The 16,462-nt window shown below is 36.4% G+C and overlaps 1 protein-coding gene and 1 pseudogene across 13 annotated transcripts; both read left to right on the top strand.

Moving 5' to 3' along the window:
* The first annotated feature begins 4,836 nt into the window (after positions 1–4,836).
* LOC147538587 (L10-interacting MYB domain-containing protein-like) lies at positions 4,837–5,829 on the top strand. Its single transcript, XM_086642978.1, has 2 exons — positions 4,837–5,157; positions 5,236–5,829. The coding sequence occupies exons 1-2, from the start codon at positions 4,837–4,839 to the stop codon at positions 5,827–5,829; spliced, it is 915 nt and encodes a 304-aa protein (XP_086499104.1).
* A 2,584-nt stretch (positions 5,830–8,413) lies between these two features.
* Positions 8,414–14,114, top strand: LOC147538586 (KIN17-like protein pseudogene; annotated as a pseudogene). Of its 12 annotated transcripts, none has more exons than XR_015225537.1 (7): positions 8,419–8,697; positions 9,021–9,114; positions 9,285–10,544; positions 11,136–11,271; positions 11,489–11,582; positions 13,011–13,110; positions 13,819–14,114. The product of XR_015225537.1 is annotated as a KIN17-like protein pseudogene, transcript variant X11 (transcript). The 12 variants fall into 12 exon arrangements; XR_015225536.1 differs by having other exon boundaries at positions 13,741–14,114; XR_015225534.1 differs by having other exon boundaries at positions 13,471–14,114.
* Positions 14,115–16,462: the final 2,348 nt, after the last annotated feature.

Here is a 16,462-nt window from a genome sequence, read left to right as displayed (position 1 = left end):
AAGATAACGGAAAAAGGGGGCCATACGGGAATTATTGCTAATCTAGGGGGTCAGGCAGGAAGCTGGTCACAAAGTTGCGGGTCATTTGGGAAATAACCCATGATAATATATGAATAGACACAAAGATTTCGGATGAAGACTATGTATAAAAAACCGGCATTCGTTACAATAGAGCATGAATAAAAGATGAGGTCGCTCTAGGAAACTCATAATTAAGATGTTTTGGTGGTAAACGTCGATAAGATCTAACATTGGTTTACATTGAGTGTTGTCAATTGAGCACTACAAAGTATGTAGAGAGAGAGAGAGAAGCTAACAATTAGGGATCAAAATCAATAAAAAGAAGTTCCACCATATGAGACTAAAATAATGGTGTCATTACCCTAACATAACAACATAAACAAGCAAGAGATTGGTTGTATGAGAAACAAGTACGACAATCACTCCCCATCTTTACTCAAAAAAAATCATGACATGATCTATGCACCAAACTTTATGGCAAAGAGAAGCATTTCACATTTTGATTATGAAGGGTTAGCAACACATGCCTTCAATGGCAGAATTAAAATGAACAACATCACACTAACAATCCAACTTTACATTAAGATAAACTTGAGGTGACGTGAGGCTCTTCTTATGCCACACCCGATAAAAATAAAGCGTAATAGGAAGTGTGGCCCGAGGATAAGGTATTGTGTTACAGTAGATTGTTAGGCAATATGTGTTCATTAAATCTTGAGGGAAGACCCCTACCAATTTATTTCATCAGACCCGATAAACTCATTTTCGGCTTTCGAGTGCCTATGGGTTGCTACATCAGATGGACAGAACTAATAGACCATTCTCTTTCCCCTCAATTATGTCTTAGTATACAAATATTTATATTCCTCATTGTGACATTCTAACATTACCCAAAAATGCTTATTCAGTTAGAAAATTTTAAGTAGCTAAGGTAGGTTTAGAGGCGCACCAAATGATTTCTCTTGCTGAACTCATCAACTTGCCATTATATTATCTTTTAGAACAACAATATGCAATCAGATGGCGTCATTACAACTAAAATCATTGAGATTCCAATCAGGGGGTGGAAGAGTTCAACTGAAATCATTAAGATTCCAATCAGGGGGTGATGGGCCTAGAAAGTTTCCTAAATAGGTCTACACCCGCAAGTGCACGGGTGTCAAGTTGTAATATTTCCGGAAAGACCGGTTCGTTCCTCAGAGACTAGTTAAACTTATTCTAAAACTAGGAAAAATAAGATTTTGAAAATAGTTTTGATTTTTTTTGGTGATAAAATATTAGAACGAATAAAATAATAAAACAAATAATGGAAGTGAACTCAAATAGTTAACTAGTCAATTCTCCCTTTTTTATAACTCGGAATTTCAGATAATGAACTATCTTAATTCCGGAAAAGGTTTTCGTTTAAACCCAGTAATCTATAACAATGTAATTGTTTATTTCGAAAAACAAATCTCTAAACTATTGTTTATCAATCAGTAAGCATATATCATCAAAGAATCTAATCTAAGCATATATATCAAATTTAAAAGTATAACCAATGAAAAGAAAATCAATTCTACAAATTAAAACAATTTCAACTTTGAATCACAATCAAGAGAATTAACAAAATAAAAATATGTCTCTAAATGTTCAAGTATGAGTTTCATCCTAAAACCCTAGATGGAGAGTCTTAGCTAATCATGATCGAGATTTAAATAAATATGAAGAATAAAAGAGAATGGAAGAAAACTTAACTTTTTCTGCTATTTTCAAACCAAACAGGGCCTTAGGGAATTGTATTTTCCTTCTGTTTTCCCAGAATTCTGCCAAACGCGCCCTCAGGGAAAACAATTTTCTCGTCTTCCCGGAAATGGATTCCCTCAGGGAAAATTATTTTCCTCACCTGGTTTTTCTCTCTCTCTACTGTTTTCTCCTTCTTTCTCACTCTAAACCTTCTCTTCTCTCTCTATAACAATAAGAAACTCTCTCTTTCTCTCTACAACCGAACCAGTAAAGGGAGAAGAAGATAAAGAGATTTAAACAAAATCGATTTTATTAATATGAAATCTCTCTCTCTCTCTACAATATCTCTCTCTCTCTCTTAATTCTTTCTTTCTAACCTTCACTCTCTCACAAAGAGAAGGATTAGAAGATGAAAAAGAAAAGAAAAAAAACTCCATAAAGACACCTGAGAAAGAAAATCAAACAAATCATCAGAGTAACCGCTCGAACTGGACTAACTAACCTGAGTTAAGAGATTCAGATGGGACATTTTTATGTCTCATCAGGGGGTGGAAGAGTTCAATTCATTAATGTATAAGTTGTGTTAACGAGTACTAAACATGTAACCATCACTAACAAATTGCAGAACAAGTTGAAGTTGAACTGAAATTGAACATTAATAACATTAAACACAGAGTCATTTAACATTAACCAAATGATTTGATGATCTTATCTGATATCGCTAAGCTACCCGAGAAGAAGAAACAAAACTGCACGATATTTCACTAAAACCTCAACGAAATAAATCAAAATCAAAACTCACATAAGCATTTGCTGATATTGAATCTATAAATTCAAAGTAGAACAAGAAAATTACAACTTAAAAATTTGAAGAACTAACCTCACGGCGACACCCTTTCGATTTGGACGGATGAGTTGATTGTTTAACCCCTTCCTTGTTAACCCTAGAAAATGGAGTCAAAATGTCTCTTGTGTTTTCTAAAGACAATTTGGGGTCAAAATCCTTTATAAAATCCATCAGATTTTGAAGTCCACCAAATTCTGGGACATTTTGTCTATAATCGAATGCCTCAGACTTTCATAGACTTTCAAATGTCGGGTTTTGAATACCTCGGACTTTCGGGGATTCTCAAATGTCTAGATTTGAATGCCTTGGACTTTCGCGGACTCTCAAATGTCTGGATTTGAATGCCTCGGACTTTCGCGGACTCTTAAATGTCCACGAAATCCCAATCCACTACCCCCCTTGGTTGACTTCTAAAATTAGGTGGAAATATACTATATCAACTCTATTTTTTTTAAACTGGGGTGGAAATATACTATATCTTTCCCCGAATAGAGATGGTTTAACGAAGGTAAAAGCCCCTTTTGTTCTTCGCCTTCAATCGAACAGATTCAGGAACCCTAAGAGCATCTCCAATGCAAGACTCAATCTTAAAATCGGCTTTAGAGTTTTTTTTTTTTTGAGAAAAAAACCTCTCCATCCAAAACTCAATTAAGATCTTAAGATGATGTGGAAGCATTAAGTTTTAAGATGTCTCAACTAGAAACTCTATTTTTGAGATCTCTTTTGAGAGTAATAAGTGTCCTAGTCATCAAAATTAATTTTTAGACCAATGGAAAACCTTTCTTTCTCAACTACTTTTTCCTATTAAATGTGTGTATGACATGTGTATCTATTAGAGTTTTTTAGAGTGTTGCATTGAAGAACTGAATTAGAGACCCTCAAGTTAGCTACATAGGGATTGAGACTCATCTAGGGCTGGGAAAACGGTCCGGAACCCCGCGATCCGGCCCGCTCGGCCCGAACCGCGAGAGACCGATGACCGAACCTAACCCGAGTCGGGCTTACCCGGCCCGATGTCTCGGGCCTATTGGGTCGGGACTCGGACAGGAGCTCAAATCCGAGTCCCGACCCGTAAAGCCTGTCCACTACCCGAGCCCGATGGGAGCCCGATAGATGAGCCCGATATAAGTGCCCGATAGGTTGCCCGAAATAGAGCCCGAGATCAAGCCCGAACAGATCCGCGTGTTTTTATTAAATCCAACGGCTGAAATTAAATAATATCTCAGCCGTTGGATTAAATCCACCCACACTATAAATACCCCCTTTTCTTTCAGAGACAACCCTAAACCTAAACACTACCACCGCTACCTCTCTCTCTTTTCGCCTCCACCTCTCTCTCTTACCGCCTTCACCTCTCTCTCTTTCCGCCTCTCTCTCTCTCTTTCCGCCTCCACCTCTCTCTCTTTCCGCCTTTCTCTCTCTCTCTCTTTCCGCCTCCACCTCTCTCTCTTTCCACCTCTCTCTCTCTCCCTTTTCCAGAAGTATGAACCCTAAAATACTCCATTATCTTCTGTTACTTAGGTACTATTTGGCTAAGCTTAAAAGCAGTAAAAAGTCGCTTTTAGCTTAAATTTAAGCACTTGTTGTATTAGGGTACCGTTTGGCAAAATTAAGCTGGTGCTTATTTTAAGCCGTATTGGGCTTTTTGTATGGAAAAGCTGAAGCTACAAATTGTAGCTTCAGCTCATAACTTTTTCGGGAAGCGCACGCCTTAAAAGGCGGAGTGATGGTACGTAGGTTTAAAAAAAAATAGGGTTTTGGCTGTAGTCCAAAAGGTGAGTTTTTCACTGCCTTCTTCCTCTCTTCATCTCCTTAGTTGTGCAGAGAAAGTACTATCTTATTTGTCTTTAATTAATGCCTTTCTCTCTCACTTGTACTTTTTGTATTATTAATTGATTTCTATTTTGTTTTTTCTCTATCTTGCTTTCCACAACAGCATAAAGAGCACAAGGGTGAAAGGTACTATTTTTTTCTCTCTCTTGTTCTATATCTCTCATTAATTAATAGGTAGTGTTCTCTATCTGGATGAATGATTTTTAAGTTTAGGTTGCACATCACCATTGAAACTAAAGTTTAAACCTCCAATTTTTTCAGAAAATTCTAAAGCTTAAAGCTTTTTTTTGTTGAACTAAAGAAAACAAACCCTCAATTTCTCCACCTTTTTTGTTTGTAATTCAATTAGACAAAAATAAATTTGATTTATTATTTTTTAACACTTACCAAAATTTAATTACCAATTCAAGATGGCGGGAACTAGTACTGCAAATAGGGCACACTGGACTACTGAACTTCACAAAGCATTTGTTTACTTGTGTTTAGAACAAGTACATCAAGGTAACAGACCCGGTACACACTTGAACAGAGAAGGGTATCAAAATCTTTGCGATAAATTTTTCGCCAAGACAAAGAAGTCATACGATAAAATACAAATGAAAAATCACTGGGATAGCACAAAAGAATTATGGAAATTATGGAAAAAGTTGATTAGCAAGACAGGTTCCGGTTGGGATCCGATAGCTGGTACAATATCTGCTGAAGATGATTTCTGGCGTGATTTTATCAAGGTAAATTATTGTATTAATAATTATTTTAATGTTTAATATTTTGTATTCTAATCTAATTTATATTCATCTTGATCGCAGACATATCCAAAGGCTGCACAATTTCGAGACACCGGACTACAATTTGAAAAGGAACTTGACCATCTTTTTGGTGGTACAACTGCTGTTGGTGAAATGGCCTTTACTCCTAATTCTGGTGTAATGCCATCATTTCTTCAGAATTTAGAAGTAGAAACCCGAATTAATGCAGATCCCCATGAAACACGGTCTACGGTTGATACTCAAACGTATGAAACGCAACAACAATCTTCGGATGACGATGTTGTGTTAGAGACAAATGAAACTCAACGTGGTACTAAACAATCATCACAAAGTAAAAAGCGAAGAAAATTGTCTGGAGCCTCTAAGATCAGCAATTCAATGGAAAAATTAGTTGAGGCAGTTGAAAACAGGACTAAGAATAGTGAAAAAGTATATACAATTAAAGAATGCATTGAGACGTTAACCGGAATGGAAGATACGATACCAGTGGGAAGTGGATTGTATTTTGCAGCCGTAGAGAGCTTCATGGACAAAGATGTGAGGGAAGTGTTTATGTCGCTCCCGTCAGGAGTTCGATTTGAATGGTTGCAAAGGCGACACTACAATTATAATATGCTATTTATTTATTCTTAATTGACACGCTTTAGATACACTTTATTATATATTGCTAAAACTCACGTTTGATACTGTTTAATATTCTATTATATTTCTGGTTGTTTATTGAAATTATATATATTTCCTATTAATTTGTTATTTCGTCATCGACAGATAAGATGGATTCAAACGAAGAAGATGCTATTATTCTTGCAGTTGCTAGTGTCGCAGAGTATTATAATCAGACATATATAATTAAGAATCCAGTTAGAAAATCTATATTAAGAGGGCATGCATACGTATTAGAACTCTTACATGGACACCCTCAACCATGTCGTGATTTGTTGCGAATGGATCAACATGTATTTATACGACTATGTCACACGCTTAGAGAACAAGGATTTTTGAAGAGCACCAGACATGTGTCCATTGAAGAGCAACTGGCAATATTTCTCATGACCATTGGGCATAACGAGAGAAACTCAATGATGTGCGATCGCTTTCAACACTCTGGAGAAACTATCAGTCGTCATTTCAATTCTGTCTTGAAAGCAATGACTAAATTTGCAACTTTGATCATAAAACCTCCTTCACTTGATGTCGTCCCCCCTCATATTCGTCATAATTCAACGTATTGGCCATTTTTTAAGGTAACAACATTATTTAATTACTCTTATGTAAAATAGTTTATAATTAATATTATTTGGAATTTTAAATTACTTTTTTATTGTAGGATTGCATTGGAGCAATTGATGGGACACACATAAGTGCCCACATCCCTCTGGCAAAACAAGTACCGTTTAGAGGGAGGAAAGGTCAGTGCACACAAAATGTGATGGCAGTATGTTCTTTTGACATGAAATTTACTTTCGTAATGGCAGGATGGGAGGGGACATCTAATGATTGTAAAGTTTTATTAGAAACAATTAATAACCCTACAACAAATTTTCCTCATCCACCACCAGGTAATTTCTCACTTTGTCATTTTTCTTTTCACAACATAATCTTATCAGTAAATGTATATTGTCTTAGGTAAATACTATGTGGTTGATGCTGGATATCCTAATATGAACGGCTATATGGCTCCATATCGTGGTGTACGGTATCATCTTCCTGATTTTCGTCGTAGCGGTCAAGCAAGAAATCGAAAAGAATTGTTCAATCATCGTCATTCATCATTGCGTAGTGTTATAGAGAGGTGTTTCGGAGTATTAAAGGCGCGATTTCCAATTCTTAAATCGATGCCACCATATCCTTATGAAACACAAGTATTAATAGTTGTAGCTTGCATGGCAGTCCACAACTTCATTCGCGAAGAGATGGCTAATGATTGGTTGTTGCAAGAATATGATGATGAAACAGTAGAAAATGATGATGATAATGATGAAGAGAATGAAGAAGGCCATGAGGACTCACAACCAATTAATCAGCAAAACCATATACAAATGGACACTATCCGTGATTCTATAGCAAATGATATACTTACTGCAAATTGAGAATAATTAAGTCACGAATTTTCCTTATTTGGTTGTTTATTAAATTGAAACAATTAATTTAATAGATTTATTTTATAAGCATGTATGAAATTTCATTTAATATGTAATTGTTATAAAAGTCTTTTCAGCTTATTTTTGCCAAATGCGTCATAAAAAACTTATGTAACAAAAAGTGCTTTTGTATAACATTGCCAAACGATCAAATATAATTTTTTTAAAGCGCTCAAACTTTAAGCGCTAAAAGAAAAGCAGCTGCAGAAAAATTCCGCTTATCCAAATGAGGCCTTACTCCATTATTTGGATAAACAGCTAAGTAGTTTGTCTTTTTGTTTCTGCAATCACATGGGTACTGACTCTATCTTGTTTAGCTCGTTTGGACTGTTTCTTAAGCATGTTTAATCATCATTCTCTTTTTAACTCTTGCATCATAATCACTCAGTACATTCTAATGAAAAATTATGACCTTGTCTCAAGAAATCAAACGATTATAGTTGGATTTATGAAATGTGCTTCTGGTTTTTCTTATCAGGTGCATCGATAGTATGGATGTTGTTGCAGTGGAATTCACATCAACCTCATTCTATCCCAAAATCAGATTAAAACTTAAGTAGTTCTTACCGGCTTATTCTATTTCTTTGTTCATCTTCCTTATTTTCATTCTTTTAACTTGTTTCTGATGAACTTAACATTGGAACTTTGTAACTCTTGCTGATCAGAAAGAATGAGTTATCTCTGTGAGTATGTATTTTTTTTGTTGAGAATGAGTTTATGTATTTGAAAGGCAAAATTTAAGTTTTTGAGATTCTCAAACAAAAATATGTTCACCTAGTGTGATATGAATTTTCTCTAATTTTAAAGAATTTCCAATTTTCATTAATCCTGTTTTATTAAATAATTGTTTTTTTTTATATTTATTTAATTCTAAAAAATCCGAACCCGTCCGGTCCGAGCCCGTTGGAACCCACTCGGGCTGGCGGGCTCGGACGGGCTTCGAACACTTAAAACATGAGATTCGTCCGGCCCGATCCGCCCGACTCCCTACCTCGGACTCGGCTTGTCCGAGCCCGATCCGTCCGAGCCCGGAACTTTGAAGCCCGAGCCCGTCCGATTCCCACCCCTATTTCCGTCTCATCACATAAGCCAAACAAATACAGTTTTTTTTAAGTTTTGCAGATACTCTAACGCTCTCTTCGTCCGGTCAATCTTCTCTCACTCAGCACAATCTTTAATTTTCCAAAGATTTCGAATCCTTAGCAATCCGTTTCTTCTCGGTTTGGGCAGGAATAGAAGATTCTATTTCCATCGAAGATTTCCTCTCATCTATTCTTGGAGGAAACTTTCCTGAATTCATATTTTGGCTCGATTCACCCACGTCATCATCGACGACGATTGTCCTTTCGTCTCTTCTCCGGTTAGTATTTTCCTGTTCTTAAAATTTATTTTTGGTCTGAATTCAGCTTATAGAATCAATTAATCTAGGGTTAAAGAGATTTTTCGCTTTTTCTTGAAGTTCGATTGGCAAAAATGGCTTCTCTTAATTTTGCCCTAGTATCACAGCTCTTCAAAAAATGCCCAACTTTACCACAAAAATAGTAGAAATTATTGAGTTTTTCATATTTAAGTTGGATTGTGGCTTGTCTATCATCATTGAGTTTGACTTGGATGTCTGATTTAACTCTTTTTTAATCAATTGTGGCTTTGATTCTTTCCCCTAATAGCCTCTATTGTTCTTAGTCTTCAATCGAACAGATCAGGAACCCTAACGCTCTCTTCCTCCTGTCGGTTTTCTCTCACCATCAGCGCAGTTTCTAATTCCAAAGTTCTCCAGGTTTGTGATTGAGTTATCTTTTTCCTTACTTTTCCAGCTTTACATTGATTCATCAGTTGAAACTGATAACTTCCTCTTTACAAATTCAAGCTAAAACCCTAGAATTCTATGATTTGGATTTCAGAAACAATATCTACCGATCTTTTTTTAAAGCTTCTTTATAAATTCAGGTGCTGATAGAAATCAATGGGTAAGAACGATTTTCTCACGCCTAAGGCTATTGCCAATCGAATCAAAGCAAAAGGGCTTCAGAAGCTTCGATGGTATTGTCAGATGTGTCAAAAACAATGTAGAGATGAGAATGGATTCAAGTGTCATTGTATGAGTGAGAGTCATCAACGTCAAATGGAGGTTTTTGGGCAAAACCCTCATCGGGTTATCGATGGGTACTCAGAAGAGTTTGAGAGCACTTTTCTTGATCATATTAAAAGGAGTCATCGATTTAGTCGAATTGCTGCAACTGTTGTTTATAATGAGTATATTGCTGATAGGCACCATGTTCATATGAATTCTACTGAGTGGGCTACTCTTACTGAATTTGTTAAGTACTTAGGTCGAACGGGAAAGTGCAAGGTTGAAGAGACACCAAAAGGATGGTTTATGACCTATATAGATAGAGACTCAGAGACCCTTTTCAAGGAAAAGTTAAAGAACAAGCGAATTAAGTCGGATTTAGCAGAGGAGGAGAAACAAGAGAGGATAATTAGGAGACAAATCGAAAGAGCGGAGCAATCAATGCCTATGTCGAATGAGGAAGGACTAACACAACCTGAGCAGTCTGACCAGTTGTTAGTAGCTAAACCAGAACAAGGGGGCAAGATTGCATTCGCTCTTGCTTCATCTTCTAAACCCGTTCCTAAAGAAAATGGTGAGAGCTCCAAAGTTGTCTTCGAAGAAGCTGAAGCTGAAAAAGTTGAGAAGAAAAATAAAGCTAACGGTAGTTCAAATAGAGGTAGTGGTAATGGTGGTTCAGCGTTGGATGAGTTGATGAAAGAGCAAGAGCAGGCAAAAGAGCGAAGCAATCGGAAAGATTACTGGTTATGTGAGGGAATTATAGTTAAGGTAATGAGCAAAGCCTTGGCTCAAAAGGGGTATTATAAACAGAAAGGATTAGTTGTTAAGGTGATAGACAAGTATGTAGGAGAATTGGAGATGCTTGATAGCAAACATGTACTTAGAGTTGATCAAGAGGAGCTTGAAACTGTGATTCCTCAAATCGGGGGTCTTGTGAGGATAGTAAATGGGGCTTATCGAGGATCGAAAGCTAGGTTGTTGTCAGTTGATACAGATAACTATTGTGCGAAGGTGCAGATAGAGAAAGGAATATATGATGGCCGGTTACTTCAGGCTGTTGATTATGAGGATATCTGCAAGATCGGGCAGTGATCTTGCTTTTCACATCAAGAGCGGAAATTTTGACAGTGTTCTCGGTAATTTATTTGCATCACTTGAATTTTTTACTTTCTTCTTCTAAACAAATAGTTCAAGATTATCAACTGGCCTTCATTTCTTTTATATTTATGTTAATTTTAGTCTTTATCTCGTTCTTTGCATAAACAATGAATGAATGATGATAAACTCTTCAACGCAATTCCATATATAATTGCTTATAGAGATCAAAATAATATCTAGTAATAGTTATTTCTGAACTCGATGAATCTAAATTATGATTTTATCGAGCAATTTGTGTAGATCATACTTCGATTAGGTTGCTCAATTGTGTGAATTATCACTGCTTAGCCTGCAAAAGGACAACATAAAATCATATTTAGGTAGTAGTGGTTCCGTTCCCTACTGTGTGGTAGTACTCTCAGAAGCTTATACATATAGATTCCTTTATGCATCAGAATGAGAGAATGGATTGTAGTCTGGTGTTTCATTCTATCTTGCTCTTAGGTTTCTAATATGGCCCCCTTTTGATGTGTGTGGTTCTACTACTTTTTCATGTTTAGAAGATCTTTGCCAAGAAAGAGGCTCATATAGTTGTTTTAAGCTTAACCAGTTGGATTTTGGGTTTCCAGGTCAAATGAAGATGCAGAAGTTCGAGATGGTATCCCTACTTCCAGGCCATAAAGGCTTTGGTCGCATCGTTGTATGAGCTCGAGACTCGAAAGGCCGTCCCTTGTCAGTTATAACTCAGATATGAAATGACTCTAGGTTTGGCAGTTCAAATGCAATTGTTCTGTTTCAAGTTTTTTGTTTCAAATTGGGTTTGCCTCTGAGAGATGTTAGGTGTACTTGTAGAGAAGTTAGTTCATTATGTTATTTATCTTTTGTTTTTCCCCCCTACCAGATCTCAGTAGTTTGAATCTTTGGTGTAAAACCTCCTTAAGTTTGAAGTTATCTTGAGCAAAAGAAATTTCATCTGATTCAGATTCAAAAACAAAAGGAAATTGGAAGTTCTGACTCAGCAGAAAGCTTGGTTCTTTGTAAACGGCATATTCATGGCTAGTCCATCTGCGGAACTGGTACGCGTTTCTGCCATCTTGGCACTGTTACTTGATCAAACACTGAAGTCTAGACCAGAGAACCAAACAATCTTAAAAATAAGCTTCTAAAATTCTTTAATCTTTCTGTTCATCTTGTAGAAAGATCCAAGTAAGTCTACTGTCTACCTAAATTTTCACCGAAACGATTTTAATTAGTTTCTCTTTAATAATGATTGGCCAAGGAATTAAATTTTGAAATATTTTGGCCGAAACGACCGAAACATTTCTATATCCACGCGACCAAGCCCATCGATACCGAAATTTCATTCGTCGGAAAGATCACAGTTGCCTGGTAGCTTCTCGTGTAGTAGACTCTGGCCCAACACTATTTCTCTATAGGCGAGCTAAGGAACCTGCATTAGCCTCAGCCCGAATCCTGTATAATAGTGGGCACAATCATTCTTGATAGTTTCAACTGTTAAAACATCCTCGTTAATTTCAGTTTTTAACAGCGGAAATGCTCGACCGACCCTGTTTATCACTAGAGGAAGTGCCGTTATAATGTAAGAGCAATCCAAACTGCAGAAAAATATGAGCATATCAAGTAGCATTAACGGTAAAAAAAAAAAAACACTAGAAGCCATACGAGCATATCAAACTTAGCATAGTCAAGATTAGATAGTCTAAAAACTTAAAGATCTTAACCTATTCAAGCCATAGAAGATTTAGCATATCAAATGAAATTTTCTGCATTGATGCTCCTGAAAATAGCATGCCCAAAGACATGAAAACAAAACTGAGAATTCTTTATCTTCTTCAAGTTAAATCAGATAAAGATCGATGTAGAAGTAAAAAGCTTAAATAAAACCAGTTTCTGATGCATATTCTAGAAAGTGAAATACAGTTCCGCAGAAAAGATTACAAAACTTGTTAAAACAGTAACTAAACTAAAAGGGTAAGATCAAAATATAAAAGAACATCTAGTCGAGTAACATACATGATCCTATGGTGTACAGTTCCTGCAGGCTCTACTTGAGTTTCGTTTCTTTTATTCGTCTTGGGCAGAGTCTTTGTTTTTTCTTCTTCTTTTTCATTTCATTTATCGCCTTCCTCAACTTCTTTCTCTTTCTTCTCTTGAATGGCATGCATTTAGTATTATTTGTGGCCGTAGAGACATTTTTTTCGTAGTTAACTCTGATTTCGTTTTAGTTTTATAATAGTATTTCGAACCATCACATCTGATCCATGATTTGGTCGTTATGGAGGCATTCCTCTGGGGATGGATGGTTGCGGACGAGGTTGAAAATTGAATTTGGCAAGTGAAGACACTGTTTCGTTAAAGTTTATCTATCTTGAGTATTTCTTTTTCGGAGCATCTCATCTGCCATTTCATTGTCAATAATTTACATCTAGAAGCTGTTAATTTAATATGAATTCTGACCGATTGCTTTGTATTCTTGTTCCGAGGTAATGTTTCCGTGAGTCTCTCGAAGCTCTGTAAGTTTTTCATCTTCGGACTAGCCATTGCATCATTACTTACGCATTGTAGATCTAGCTACCTAGTCAGGTAAACTTGTTTTACCGTTTCTTCCTTTAAGATTGATGATACCAGATACTCTTACCCTTCACCCCTTGCATACCGTGTACCAAATTCCTTACCTTTTGTGGGCGGGTTAGCGGTTGGGTACCCAAACATGACGTTCCATGATTTTCCAACATAATTAACCCAATCTCATCTCATTGTAAAAATCATGAAAATTCGTCTGGTTGAGGATTTAACTAGGAACTTTTTTAGTTAGCTAGTTAAGATTTATTATATATGCATCCTAGAGTACGTATAGTTTAGGAATTTTTCCAAACGTATTGCAGCAGAAAATACTGTTCCGAAGACATATATACCCCTAACTACCTGATCCCGACATGGCAGCGTGTCGAGTATTGCGTATAGGTGCCCGTACGACACATCGGAGCAATCCGCCTTTTGTGTAACATTGCTTTAGATCATTTAATACATTCATCCAGTGACAGTGACACGATCCGTTGGGTAGAACTCCGATTTGGTTGAAAATATTACATGAGATTACAGAAGCTCATGAAAGAATTATATTTTGAAAATCTGAAGTCTTACTTACTCAACCTAAGCCCACTTACCTACCTGAAATTGATCCGAATTTGATCGTGGCAAATTTGTATACAGATCTATATACATATATGTGTAGAAGTAGTGTAATTGCCTGTGCTTTTCGCCCTTCAATAGATTTTGGGTATCGTTCAGATTTCCTATGTCAACCTCAAGCTCATCAGTCTTTCAGAGGACCATTGATTCAAACATTCGTGCTGAAAATGTATTAATCATACTTCCGTTCTCATGTTCGAATAGATTTATGGCAGAATAACTGTGTCCATTGTTCATGCAATGATTATAACATATTACTAAATGCCAATGTGAGTGATGAGGACACAGTATGCCCAAATGGTTTTGATGTAAACTATTTATTTTTCTTTGAAGCTGAATTTATATGTTGATTATGCGTGAGACTAATATAAATTTTGACTCATTTGAAAGTTAAAGTCAAAATTTGTATGCTTTCCTATATTTGACTCTATGTAGTTGGTCTCGGCCGAGAATCTCGGATCTCGTCTCGGTCCTCTCCCGAGACGAGACTCGGCCGAGACCCCGAGTTAGGGCTTGGCCGAGTTTCTCGGCCGAGACAACTCGAGACCGAGACAGCAACTTCCAAATATTTAGATTTTTTTTTTTTGGAAAACTCTTTGACCTAAATTAAGTACTACTATTTATTATATTCTCAAATCTTAACTACTTATTATATTCCCAATGTATCTAATATAAATAGCAATAATACTATATAGAATATTTAGGGTTTATGCCTTAGAGAGAAACTAATAAATTCTTTAGAAACTTTCAAAAGTTTAGTAGATTGGGATTTCCTTATACAGAAATTGAGTTATAATACATAGTACAACTAGAATTAAGAACTAAGAAGAAACAAAGAATACAAGAAGTCAAGAAGTTTCAAAGAAGAAGAAGGTGATTCTAGAGAGAGAAAGTTGAAGTTTCTTCCATTCTTCATATCTTGGTAAGTCAATTTCTTTCATCTTTTTTTTTTTCTTTCTTAAGTTTCAATTATATTTAATATAGTTAAACTTTTTTCTATATAACTATTACAAATCAGATTTTAGAATTTAGCTAATTTCTATATTTGCTGTCTCACCGAGAATCTCGGCCTGTCTCGGTCTCGGCCTTCGGCCGGACCGAGACCGAGACCGAGACCAACTACATAGACTACATGGGACTAACATTCCTGGCAACCTATTCCTTTCCAACGCCAACGTACCACAGCTTTATAGATATTTCACTATACATAGTTAACTTTCTAAGATGACACTTTTTCAGTTATTGTCCTAATCTAAGACGTTTAAGACGAGTCACACGTCAAAAGTCAAACAAGAAACAATCTGAGTTCCGGCTCTAATCAGAGCTCGAGTCAAATTTCATACGAGACTTCGTCACTTGAGAATAAACACACCTAACTCTTTCACCTATAGTAACATCTTTGAACCATGGGTCTAACAAGGTGTTTTAAGTAAAATCCCTGCTAGGCATACTGCAAATCAAATTGTAATAGTCAAATCTATGTAGTTGGTCTCGGTCCGGCTTCGGCCGGATCGAGACGAGACCGAGACAGGCTGAGATTCTCGGTGAGACAGCAAATATAGGAATTAGCTAAATTTTAAAATCTGATTTGTAATAGTTATATAGAAAAAAGTTTAACTATATTAAATATAATTGAAACTTAAGAAAGAAAAAAAAAAGATGAAAGAAATTGACTTACCACGATATGAAGATAATGGAAGAAACTTCAACTTTCTCTCTCTAGAATCACCTTCTTCTTCTTTGAAACTTCTTGACTTCTTGTATTCTTTGCTTCTTCTTAATTCTAGTTGTACTATGTATTATAACTTAATTTCTGTATAAGGAAATCCCAATCTACTAAACTTTTGAAAGTTTCTAAAGAATTTATTAGTTTCTCTCTGAGGCATAAACCCTAAATATTCTATATAGTATTATTGCTGTTTATATTAGATACATTGGGAATATAATAAGTAGCTAAGATTTGAGAATATAATAAATAGTAGTACTTAATTTAGGTCAAAGAGTTTTCCAAAAAAAAAATCTAAATATTTGGAAGTTGCTGTCTCGTCTCGGGTTGTCTCGGCCGAGAAACTCGGGGTCTCGGCCGAGTCTCGGGAGAGGGCCGAGACGAGACCCGAGATTCTCGGCCGTCTCGGCCGAGACCAACTATATGATGTAGTTTATGAAGATCGTGTTCTATTTTCTCGCTCTTAGATTGCATGACAAGTCCAAGAAAATGGAATAGCAACCTCAGTTTGAGAAGGGAAATCTTGTTTTGTTGACAGTGGGATTTTCTGATGCATAATTTCCCAGAGGAAAATGGGTTAATGATCTAAACACGGATCAACCAGGGGTGCTTTTGATTTCTCATGAGTGCCTTTTCTGGAAACTGTAATTTCCCCTATGTTAAGTATTTACTTGGAAAAAGAGTTTTTTTTCAGTGGCATAAGTTTCCTACCTTTGTGTGGTTTCAAAGCCAAAAAAACTTGAAAATGCAGTCTTATGATCTTTTGTCTCTTTTACGCATCCCACACACTGATGGGGCTGGTTTGATCTTGGTGGGGTCAGTGGGTTACTTGTAAAATTAATGAGAGAGAGAATATGATTCGATCTCGGTGATGTTTTTTAATTATTTGTGTAAAGTAAAACCTAGGGGTGGAATCGGGCAGGCTAGGGCAGTCTTCCCACAGACTCGGGCGGATCGGGCTCGAGGGTGTTCTGTCCGATCGGACTATCGGACATTTCGGGCTGGACAAGTAATGGC

Source organism: Eschscholzia californica, unplaced genomic scaffold, assembly GCF_041429995.1.
Source record: "Eschscholzia californica isolate CP2 unplaced genomic scaffold, dmEscCali1.0.p SCAF_5, whole genome shotgun sequence".
Lineage (NCBI taxonomy): Eukaryota > Viridiplantae > Streptophyta > Magnoliopsida > Ranunculales > Papaveraceae > Eschscholzia > Eschscholzia californica.
The sequence above is the reverse complement of the archived record's forward strand: the minus strand, read 5'-3'. Positions and strand labels throughout refer to the sequence as shown.